We start from the raw sequence: 12,519 nt of genomic DNA on the forward strand, positions 1-12,519 counted from the left end.
TTGACAAAACGAATAAAAAAGTTTCTGTTCTTTTTTTGTGACGCGCTCTAAAACCAAAGCAGCAGAAAGCACGTCATGTTTTTAATGATTATAAATAAGCACAATGTTTTCTCCTTACTGTGAGTTTACACAAATAAAAATACATCATTTGAAGTTTCGAATGTTGTTTTACTTTTATCTTTATGACTATAAATTTAGGGTAATTTAAGCTGCAAGGTCATCACGCATATGATGTTCACCGGCGCATATCTACACCAACACAGCGCAGGGCTGCGAGAAAAGACATTATTAAACGTTTGGATTTAACATATTACGAGTTTTTTTGGACATTCATTTGGAATCACTGTACTTATATTATCAACTTATCTGGCCATTAGTTATTCAGAATATAGGCTATAAGCGCAGCGCGCTGCTGACCGCTCAGCTGTCCGCTCAGCTGTCAGTCAATCTTCTGTGCTTTAGATCGACACTCACAAAGTTTCACATTAAATGATAAGATATTCAAAAAACAAAAGGCTAAATACTGAATACTACTTATATGCGACTGCAAGACATTAATAGTCGAATCTGTTTGCAAGGAAACTTACATTATTCCCGTGGAAGAGAAGAACGTTGGTAATAGAAACTTGAGGCAGAAGGTGAGACTGTTTTATCTGTTTTCAGACGAAACAGCAGGGTCGGAGTACCTGCTGGGTGAACCGCATAATATTTGATCTAACGGGTGTAATAATAGACTATTCGCGTGTCATTTGTGTTGTAGATGCAGGTCGGGACTCAATAGACAAGAGTAAAATGCGGGTCTAACATCCAAGTTATTTGTGTTTAAGATCTGTCTGAAGACCGTTAAAGGTTTATATTTAACTGCGCGATTTGCGTTGTGACCTGCTCGGGGTCACAGTCTTTATGTCAAATGGTACGGGTGTGAAATAAAATTGCTGCTGTTGTCGGATAACTGGTCGGTTGTTCTGTCAATCACAGCGGTGCGGATTATCAAACAGGACTGCATGACTTTGCAACAGCTCTGTAACGCTAAACACGAGGACGAACTTGCAATCCACACTACATTAAAACTACAATGAAATATCCGAACTATACGTAAGTAGCTATGTAACGTTTTTTAAAAAAAATACAGTTTAGATCAAAACATAGAAAAGCAATATGCTATAAATATAAGGAAAAGTAAATGACAGCATGAAAATTATAAAAAAAATACATGTTAGTTTACTGTAGCCTATATTCTACTTTTTAAAAAAAATAATGTACATTTATAATCATCATGGGCGCCCCCTGCCGCCACAGCTGAAAAGAATCCTAGAGGAAACACTGCAACTCAGTAACAGTTTTTGGATTCTCACTCGGCGGAAACATTCTCTTTTGCGCCTTTAATGCCTTTGGGCCAGTTTTTGGTTGAAAATTGTCCGCAATGTGCGTGCTTACGCATTACGTCAGATCACACTAGTGTTTCCCAATCCTGATCCTTCAGTACCCCCTTCCAGAAAGTTGTAGCTGTCTTCTTATATAACACACCTGATATTACTCAACAGCTTGTTAGGGAGACATGTTATCCATTCTGGAATGGGACTGATTAGTTGAATCAGGTGTTTTAAATGAGGAGACATCTAAAACTTTCTGGAAGGGGGTACTAGAGGACCAGGATTGGGAAACACTGCACTAAAGCATTACACAGCTGGTGCAACACACAAAGTTGTAGTTTAAAAGTGCCTATTTTTTATTTTTCTAGCCGAAAATGAAAATTGCTTTACTAGATATGACCCTTCTGCCTCATTTGGGATCATTTGGAGCCCTTTGAAGCTGCACCGAAACTGCAATTTTATACTGCATTGCAACTGAACTGTTGAAGTCCAATAATGTCTATTAAATTGAGAAAAATCCTGAAATGTTTTCCTTAAGTACCTATTTTTTTCTCCACTGAACAAAGAAACACAAAAATTTTGGATGACATGGGGGTGAGTAAATTGTCAGGACTTTTTGAGAAAAGTGTAGTAATCCTTTAAGATTTTTCGCTGTCTTTAAAGTTCCTGTTTTTCCTGATCCCATTTTTCAAACTACTTGGTGTGTAATGTTGCTGTTAGAGCATAATACCTGTAAAATGATAAAGCTCAAAGTTCAGGCTCAGCTAAACTAAGCTGCTCGTCGAATCACAACACACCAAACAAACTACACAATCACAACTCTATACGTATTTCTGAAGGAGGGACTTCAGAGAACAAGAAGACATCAGCCCGTTTTCAGGACAGTGGAAACAGCGCTATACAAATAAGTAAATTGTGTGAAAAATACCGCCTTTCTTACACGTGAAACATAAACCCACTGTAAACACAATTAAAGCTTCATAGGAAGAACAGGACCTTTAAAGAAAAAGACTTATAAAATATTAACATAAAATATAATAAAAATATAAATATAATTGCTTTTATAATCCATTCAATGACCAAATAACTAAACCCATCTTACCAGGTGTTTGGGGGGTTTTGATGGTGTCCAAACAGGTGCTGCTCCCTAAGGCATGAGATGAAATAACAAATGTATCATGATACCTCAAAAACAACACAATTCAGGAAAGTGCATAAATAGATATGAATAAAATTTATACTTAAACAAGTATAGTTATAGAGTAAGGTAGCCCCTTGGTATAATGTGCCGAGGTTTTTCTCAATTAGGCACTGCTATTAAAGGAATAGTCTACTCATTTTCAATATTAAAATATGTTATTACCTTAACTAAGAACTGTTGATACATCCCTCCACCACCCGTGTGCGCGCACGCAAGCGCCGGAGCGCGCCGCGACGCTTCGATAGCATTTAGCTTACCCCCATTCATTCAATGGTACCATTTAGAGATAAAGTTAGAAGCGACCAAACACATCAACGTCCCTCCCATTCAAGACGAGCAAGTTTGGTGGTACAAAATAAAACGTAGTGCTTTTCTAAGCGGATTTAAAAGAGGAACTATATTTTATGGCGTAATAGCACTTTTGGGAGTACTTCGTCTCGGCGCAGTAACACCCTCCCTCTCCCATTATGAGAGTGAGAAGGGGAGCAGACTTTTCAGGCGAGTCGAAGTACTCCCAAAAGTGCTATTACACCATAAAGTATCTTTAAAGTTAACAATATAATAAAACTATTTATATCATTGATTTTATAATCCATTTACTGACCACACAATTACATTTAGTCTTACCAGATGTTTGGGGGGTTTTGATGGTGTCCAAGGAGGTGCTGCTCCCTAAGGCATGGAATGAAATAGATTTAGTGATGCTAAAGGAGATGCTGAATGTTTGCTGCTTTTAAATGAAAAAAAAAAGGTTTATTCATAACACAAAAAAGTAATGATCATTAAAGGAACAGTTTGTAAGAAATGTATATCAATTAATCACAAAATGGCCCTGATATGTCACTAGACAATTAAGAAATAATTTTCATTTAAAAATACTTATATCACTCATTGTCATTTAAAAAGTGGAGTTGCAGCCCTCAACTGATGTTTATGTTGTCCTTTTGTGTATTGGCCACCAGTTGTGTGATTGCAGTACCAGTTTTAGCCACAGGTTTTGTGATTCAATATCAGTTTTGGCCACAATCCTAAATACTGTTCCTTTAATCTTTTATCCTATCCACCCACAAATTTCCCCACAGCCCTATTTCTAGGTGGTGACCCTTTTTTTCTCAAATCGTGACCCAAAAAATCAATACGAAACGGATTGTGAACTACTAAAGTGTCCCACCCCAAGTAATTTACAAGAAAACATGTGCCTTTAGAGGGTTTTGCATCTGAACTACTCAAATGTTTCATGATACCTCAAACACAAAACAATTTAGGAAGTATATGAATAAATATGAATTTAAAAAAGCATCTAAACCAGGGGTGGGCATCGAGGGCCACAGTCCTGCAGAGGTTAGCTTCAACCTTAATCGAACACACCTGAATGTAATTTCCAAACAGTCCTGAAGACTTCAATTACATTTTTCAGCTGTGTTTGATTAGGGTTGGAGCTAAACTCTGCAGGGACACTGGCCCTCAGGACCAGGAGTTGCCCACCCCTGATCTAAACCCTGAAAGCAGAAAATGCAAGAAAGACAGTATTCTGACTATTCACCTATTCCATGTGGTAATCAAAAGGACAGGACCTTCCTTTGTGTTATGATAATAATGTATTATTAAATCATAAACTAGAATAAAGTCTTAACAGATTTAATTGGCAAAGTTGTTTTCTGGTTGTGAAGGCATTACGTTCTGGAACATAAAATGTATCATTTCATGCCAAAGAGTATTGATAAAAAGGGATGTATACATTTTTCTTTATTTACATTCAGGTAGATTTCTAAATGTAGCACATGCCTTTCTTATAAATACAATCAATCAAAACATTCACAGAAATTATCATGCAATTAAATATTTATACTGGTTTCTGACAGTAATGTCTGGGTTTTAAATGCAGATGCAAAACCCGCTAAACGGCAGCTCCGTCAAAGATTAGATAATGATGTTAACCGAATGCTCTCTTTGCGTGTTACATGTTCATCACTTTCACTAAATCCACTTAAAGGGATGGGTCACCGTAAAATGAAAATTCTGTCATCATTTACTCACTCTCATGTTGTTACAAACCTGTATTAATTTCTTTGTTCTGATGAACACAAAGTAATATACTTTGAGAAATGTTTGTAATCAAACCATTCATAGACCCCATTTACTTCCATAGTATTCTTTATTCCTACTATGGAAGTGAATGGGGTCCACATATGGTTGTTACAAACATTTCTGGAAAATGATTACTGCATTAAAGTTTAAAGCGAGAAAATAAAGAAATGGTCTTCTGAAGTTTCAAACTACTCTTATTGGCATTCTTTAGTTACAGTGCAAACTTAATCTTACCAGTTGTCATTGGAGCAGGTTGAATGAAGACTGGAGATTTCGGAGAACCTGAAGTGTTGTTTTCTGAAACGTGTATATATATGAGACAGTTATTGGCATTAATTGCATTAAAAGGAAAACACCAGTTTTTCAATATTTTACTATGGTCTTACCTCAACTTACACGAATTAATACATACCTATCATTATTCAATGCGTACACTTCCAATCTTTGTACAGTGCCTTGCGAATGTGTTAGGATTTAGCCAAGTCCCATTCATTCCTTAAGATCCAAACTAATGTTTTATTTTGTGCCACCATACTTACTCGTTTAACTACTTCTGTAACAGTCTTTAAATAGGGAAAACATGGAATTGTTTGGTGGCTTCTAAATTCATTCATGTTTGGATCCTAAGGAATGAATGGGGCTAGTCTAAATGCTAACACATTCACAAGGTGCTATACAAAGACTAAAAGAGCATGCATTAAAAAAAAGGTAGGCATGTATTAATTTGTCCAAGTTGAGGTAAGAACATAGTAAAATATTTAAAAATGGTGGTGTTTTCCTTTAAACTTCCGCTGCTATTACAGCTAGCCTACAGTTACTACAAATAATAATATTGCTATTTACCAGAACGAATTTTGGAAACCAAGCACGACTGAAGTTCAACGTTTAATTTCCTCAGTTCCTTCACCTCAGCAACATTATCTTGATATTTACGGGAGAGTGATTTGTATTTCATCTCAAGTTCCTTAAATTTTGACTGTGGAATTAGTTCATCATCACTTTCACTTGATATTTCATCATCCACATTACATTTTCGTCTTTTTGGTGTCGAATGAGGAGGATATATGGGTTGGTTCCTTTTCAAGGCTTGTCTCTTCTTAAAAATATTCATCAAAAATGCCTGTCTCCCTTCCTCAATGCTTGCCTTCTGGGCTGACTGAAAGCAAATAATAAGCAAAGTCAGATAAATAGATTTCATTCTGCAGTATGTTTTAATTTTACCTACAGCTTTATCTTTAGCTTCCTTTCTCTCGGATGATTGGTTCTCCGGTGGATCTTTATCCAGCAGCTTTGGCACTCGAACCCTTTTTCCCCTTGCCAACACGTTTTCAATTTCTTCTTTAGTGTCTGAAAAAAGATGATTATCAAGGAAAGATTTTGGTATTTTTCTATTACAACAGGCTTTTTTTTACAGTATATTAGGTGGCCCTTTTACTTATTTAATGTATTGTTTTCACATGAAGCAATGTTTTAGTATGAGGTGACGTGCTCCTGAATGCTCAGCGGGAGAGCATTGTGTTAGCAGGGTAAATGGTCATGGGTTCGAATCACTGATCTGTATAAATGACTGGATTGCGCATGACGTCACACTTGTGAAGCCACCGCGCCGCCATGTTGGTATACCCAAACGTTCTATTAAACCAATGGACGTTATCAGATTTTAATGATAAAACATCCCTTTACTCGTCTTCGTTATTATATGTGAAGTTACCCTGTACATTTTTACAACAAAAACGTCCAAACCATGTAAATAGTTATTTACTGAAAGTTGTACATTTTGCGTTTTAATCAGTTATTTCTTTATTACAGTATCAGATCAGCAGACAGACCGCAGCATTTTTAGTATTAATGACAATAAACGTGCTCATTCTGAAATCTAAATACATAATCATGCTTTGTACCGTATGTGCATGCAATAATTTGCTAGTTTTGTAATTATGTTATCTAAACTTACAAGTTACCTGAACTTATTAAGAGAAATAACGCTGACCGTCACAGAATGTCAAACAAAACTTTATTTATACCCGTGTCATTAACAAATGCAACAGACACACTCAACGGTTTTTTATAAATCCATTATCCTGCCCGATTAAAACATAAACATTGCAAATAACACCAGAATTAACAAATAATTAACGTACACATATCCTAAAAATTAACCTTGTGTAACTGATACGCTGTAAAGGGGGTAAATTTTGATCATGATTTTGAATGGAAGTCAATAGGTGTGTTCGAGATCATCTGGCGCTGCGCAGACCGATCGGCGAGGTTTGCCGCTTGCAGTCGAGGGCATAGATATCATATAGAAGACTAGATGCCCTATTGGCCGCTGGGGACTGAGAAATACGGCGGCCATCTTAAACCGGTCGTACTCCTAGTTTCGTTGCATGGCAGCAGATAAGATGCCAGAGCACTGTGGAGCATTTTCCTTTTCTAATCGGCAGACCATCGCAAATAGAGCACACAGGATTATTTTCACAAGTACTTTAACATTGCGGTATTATTGGTTGTATTTTGTGAATAGAATATTACCAGAAAATTGAGAAAGAGCCAGGATTATTGATATTACTGTACTGAAATCGTAGCCAGCTAACGTTCGCTAGGCTATGTTTACTGCACCAGCAAGGAGAGGTGGGGTAAAGTAAAATAATAATTACAAGAGTTTCTCTGTTGTGAGTATTGTGTAACTGTTAAGGCGCTATATAAATGTGTATTATTATTATTATTATTATTATTATTATTATTATAAGGTGCTGTGAGCTGCGTGATCCGCCGAGCTTTAAAAAGCTAAGATGTCAACAGTCATGCACGTTGTGCGGGAGGATCTGGAACAGAGGATGTTTTCCTTCGTAGGGAGAACATTGAGGAGACTCGGTTTGGAATCGATAACTATCAGTCTGAGTGACTCGTTGTCATTTGTGTCTGTGTTTTTAAAGATAAGGCTCCACCATGTTGCCAAACTCACCTCTCTTGAACTACAGAAAGGGAGCACGGGAAAGAAGCTCAAAACAGTCCTCTTTCAGGGGTGTGCGTGCGGGTGTGGGGGTTACAAATCATTTTAAATTGTTTCTTCACCTTATTAAAAAGTCTTATTTTACTGCAACCATCTGTTTCTGCATCTTTGTCATATTTATAGTGTGTGATTTATAAAATATCTTATATCCTACACCACATATTTTGATTTTGGACTCACTTTATATCTTAAATCAGAATATTTTATTACTGTTTAGTGAATATTCATTCATTCCTACTATGAACATTAAGTGGCGCTGTCCACATTAGTGTTTGTAACACTAATATTCTAAACGTAAATCTTGACAAACTATATATTGTTGGAAAGCTCAAAGAGTATAATTTTCATATTTCATTACCATTTGGGGAAAATTATGACATAGTGAGAGTCAGTTTCTAAAATGTTACGGGTCCACAGGTAGGCCAAATTTGTTTTTGCATATAACACTAAAACCCTACTCTAAAACTAAAAAATTATGACAAGCTATATATTATCGGAAAGCTCTCAGAATGTAGTTTTAATATTTCAAACCCTTGTTGCAATAATAATAATCCGTTGACAACAATTTATTAGTTTGTGAGTATACACGAGTACAAGAGTGTAGCAAAATCTAGTGGCAGTTGTTGTTTAAACCATTGGTTTAAAATTGTGACACAAACATCTTTTTATTGTGATTTTAACTTGAAATTTGGATCACAACTACTTGAGACATATTGCTTCATGTTAACATTATTTATTGTGTGAAACATTAACTTTTATGTAATTTTATTTATAAATTAATGTTACTGCATTATTTTATATATTAAAATAAAGGTAAACGGCTATAAAAATATTTATATTTAATATTTTTACTTTCTAACTCATTTGTGAAAAACCCTAAATTGTCTTCTTTAAAACAAGACCAAGATTAGGTTTCTAGCCCAAAGAATCCCAGAGAAATATTCATTTAAAAATTTACATCACATTGTCACTCTCCACTCAAACGGGATTCGCGGCACATAAGGGGTTAAAATACGCCGAACCATGTGTCCTGTATCATAGCTCCATGAATGACCTTTGCAGCAAAAAAAACCGCGTGAAAATCTGTTCGGTATTCACTGAGATATGATTAATTAAATGCGCTGATAGCTCATTCCACCAGCCATACAGATTACACTGAGTGGAGCGGGCGACCGATCTAAGATGGCGGCCCCATGTCTCGCCGCGCCAGTAGGCAGTAGCGGTCGATAGGGCGTCTACCTATATGATGTCTATGGTCGAGGGAGGAACTGAAGACGGAGCCGTCAAGCCGGACACCTGCTGCTTGCCGTAGTGACGTGTGCGCCGTGTTTCCTTGTTTGTAATCGCAAATGAAGTGACTTAGATGCTGAATTTGATAAAAACAAACCTTTTAATAAAAAGTTGCAACCAGAAACATTTTATATCGAATATTTTAATTGCTGCTTATACTGTATACCCGAAAATAACAGGAAACAAGCATATATTATTAAAATACCAATAGAGTATGTTATTTTCATTTTTATTTTATTACACGACACAATATAACATATAAGGATATTAAAGTGGTTTTTCCTGTTTTAAAACATGAAATTATAATGTTTATTAGTGAAACTAAAGGTTGGATTAAACTTGAAACGCACGTGATCGTTGTCATCAATGAGGCGACCAATCAAGTAAAGCTGTTACGTCATCACAACTCCGGGCAGCCGCTCTGGAGAAGCTGCACCGGCTGAGCTAGCCGGCTACTCTCGAAACGCTCTCGCGGTACTTAAAAACCATATGACACAGTCACGTGCCTGCAGCGCCAGCTGAAGTCGGACAAAAGTACTAACCAAAATGCACTGCTTCAAGTCAGCCGCCGATCGGTCTGCGCAGCGCCGCATGAAGTCGAACAAACCTAATGACGCTCTCTGCCGGTTGGGTATACCAAGATGGCGGCTCGAACTCTGTGCTGGCTTCACCTCACGCAGTTACGTCAAGCGTTCTATGCGCAATCCAGTCATTTATATAGATCAGTGGTTCGAATCTAGGGAACATGCTGATAAAAATTGCATACCTTGTAATATACTGTAAGTCGTAAGTACAGTAAATGTGAACATTAACGTTACATTAACTTACCCGAGGGGGTAATTTAGTCAAACCCTGCTTAAAAGCCAGTAAAAATGCATTTTTTGCGATAATTTCCTATTGTTTTTGGAGTAAACGTCAGACCGTCTCAAACGTTGTTAAATGGTCTAAGTTAAGTAAATAGTGTTAGCACCTTTATAACTAACTGCAGTTGCTAAGTAACGTTAACTTCTAACTTTATATTAATGTCAATTAACGAACCTGGCCTCAATGACTTTTACGCGATATCTTGTCTAACACTTTATCAAATGTAACGTTATACTGCTGTTGTCGACATTTCTGTTATTAAAATGAATAACGTTATATATAACATGAAAATATAAAAAAGAGACTTACATTTCAGTAAAAAAATTTGTCCTGTGTTGAACTGTCCTTTTCTCATAATCCAGTAAGTGCGAGTTGTGGAGAAATCCGTTCTTTCAAAGTCTTTAATGTCTTTCACGTTAACAATATCTTTCGTTCCGTCGTCTAAATAATTTATATATGCGAACATTTCTGTCAAATAGTGATGTTACATTTGAAGCGGGGCTTCGGAGCTTGTGTCGAGCAAAAGGGGGCGTGCCAGATGAAGCATCGATTCGAAGCTTGTGTTGTTAACGTAGAAATCACGTGACCTATGACAAACGAAGCTTCACTTTCTGCTCAGTCACGTGGGCGCTTCGCTTTGTGTGTCAGAACGTTCGAACCCCAGAGGTTTTAAGCAGTTATTTGCATTATTCACATTTTAGTCCCACATAATACTGAATAGATAGTATTGTATGTACATATACTTGTGAGTGTGAACATTATTCAATAAAATACAGTATTGAATCGTATGAATATAAGCTCTTATTAATTAATACTGAAAATTTTGCCACATTTGACTGAGTAAATGCATTTAATATATTGACCATTAGACACACATGTTGTCTTAGCTTTATTTGTACACATAATATTAATATTCATCTGAATTTCATCAGCTTGTTGCTTCACTGACGGAGCTTCTTCCAGAAGCGACTGCTATGTGTTTCATTAACCAAAAGATGGCGCTGTTTTCGACACCCTCGTTGAGGCTTCGAATCATGGTTCGAAACAGTAAGGGAAGTATCGATGCTTGATTCGATGCTTCATTTCACCATCACTACTGTCAAATTGCGCGTATACACGAATATGAACCTGCTGAGTGTAATATGAAATAACTGTTAAAAGCTTTTGTGCGCGGGAAAAAGCGTGTTTAAACACCTGAGCTGAGGGGCGTGCGGCACAGGGGTTGTGATTAAAGTATCGCGAGACCAACCGGAAACAACAGGTTTTGAATCTCTCTCGCGATACTTACACGTCTGCGCATCACATCTGTATGCTGTGTGGATTCGAGACGTTACAATGTTCCTTCGAAATGTAATATCCCAAAACTTTCTCTTATATTTTCCTATTTGCTTCTTTTAATAGTATATAAATTAAATATTTTATATAACATTTTAGCCTACTAGCGTAAGACTGAAGAGTTTTTCCTTGAGGAAGCAGCATGCAGCTTCTACAAAGGGAGAATGGTAAAAAATGAAGAAAAAGCTGTCTCTGCACATTTTACACCAATATATTTCTAAACATAATTTTTTTCTTATATGTGTTTTAAAACTTTCTTTTTACACAGGACACAGGTCCACACAGGCTATGATTAACGCATAGTAGAACATAAAGGGAGAATAGTGGTGAGTAAACGTTCAACAGAGAGAGAGAGAGAGAGAGAGAGAGAGAGGCCCTTTATGGGCTAACCTTATGGCCTCCAACAGGTTTTGCTGATTGGCCCTTTAGCGCTTGCCCTGCACAGGAAGCCCTCACACAGCAAAATCCCCAGTTTTAAATGAACACTGCTGGATGTAGGCTATATATTGTCCCAATCTTACAAAGTGTAAAAAGTAACACTGAAGCAGAATTAAAAGCTCTGTCTGAAACCTAAAATTGCATTGTACATCTTACTTAATTACACTCATTTTCTTAACTTAGGTTGATGTTGACTGTTTGACTTAAAGGTGCAGTGTGTAAATTTTAGCGGCATCTAGTGGTGAGGTTGTGAAATGCAACCAATGGCTCAGTCCACTGCTCACCTCTTGCTTTTGAAACACATAGAGAAGCTACAGTAGCGGCCGCTGGACAAACATGTCATAGTTGGAGACAACTTAGTAAAAAAGTTTGTCTGTTAAGGGCTTCTGTAGAAACATGGCTGCACAAAATGGCGGCTTCCGTGTAAGGGGACCCTCTGTGTATGTAGATAAACACATCTCATTCTAAGGCAATAAACACATAACCGTTCATTATAAAAAGGTCTTTATACACCCCTAATAATATAGTTTTGTATATTATTTTGCATTTCTGTCAAGAGATCCTTCTAAAAATTACACACTGCACCTTTAAAGTCACCATCATTGTGATCAGTGTTTGTTTTGGTTGAACTTGACTCTTGACTTTTACCGACTTCGTTTTTTGACTGCTATAACTTTCTGTGTTTAAAACATTTTGTTATGGCAAAGAAAAGACAATAGTGCAACACTTTCCATGGTGGTGGTTTGTACATAATATCAATCATCATAAATAAAACTTTTAGAAAAGATTTATTAATTTAGTTTTTGCTTGCTCATCTGAAATATCATTTTCTGTTAATAATAAAATATAATGAAGAATCAGATTATGAATCTCAAAAATGGTGACAAAGAAAATAGTAAAAATTGTCATTAATTACT

At 36.6% G+C, this 12,519-nt stretch overlaps 1 protein-coding gene across 5 annotated transcripts in view; it reads right to left on the reverse strand.

Annotated features, from left to right (window-relative positions):
* LOC129416518 (uncharacterized) overlaps positions 1 to 10,919 on the reverse strand; it is a 28,961-nt gene extending 18,042 nt beyond the window's left edge. For all 5 annotated transcript variants that reach the window (XR_012371987.1, XR_012371986.1, XR_012371985.1 and 2 more), the window contains exons 1-6: positions 10,139 to 10,919; positions 5,888 to 6,009; positions 5,506 to 5,818; positions 4,897 to 4,959; positions 3,202 to 3,246; positions 2,476 to 2,520 (exon numbers count right to left, since the gene is read on the reverse strand). Coding sequence is in view for 1 of the 5 variants with exons in the window: in XM_055170847.2 (XP_055026822.2) it covers positions 2,476 to 2,520; positions 3,202 to 3,246; positions 4,897 to 4,959; positions 5,506 to 5,818; positions 5,888 to 6,009; positions 10,139 to 10,295 (745 nt within the window). In the remaining 4 variants the exon portion in view is untranslated. The remainder of the gene's footprint in view (positions 1 to 2,475; positions 2,521 to 3,201; positions 3,247 to 4,896; positions 4,960 to 5,505; positions 5,819 to 5,887; positions 6,010 to 10,138) is intronic.
* Between the last annotated feature and the right edge of the window lie 1,600 nt (positions 10,920 to 12,519).

This window comes from Misgurnus anguillicaudatus, chromosome 11 (assembly GCF_027580225.2).
Source record: "Misgurnus anguillicaudatus chromosome 11, ASM2758022v2, whole genome shotgun sequence".
Lineage (NCBI taxonomy): Eukaryota > Metazoa > Chordata > Actinopteri > Cypriniformes > Cobitidae > Misgurnus > Misgurnus anguillicaudatus.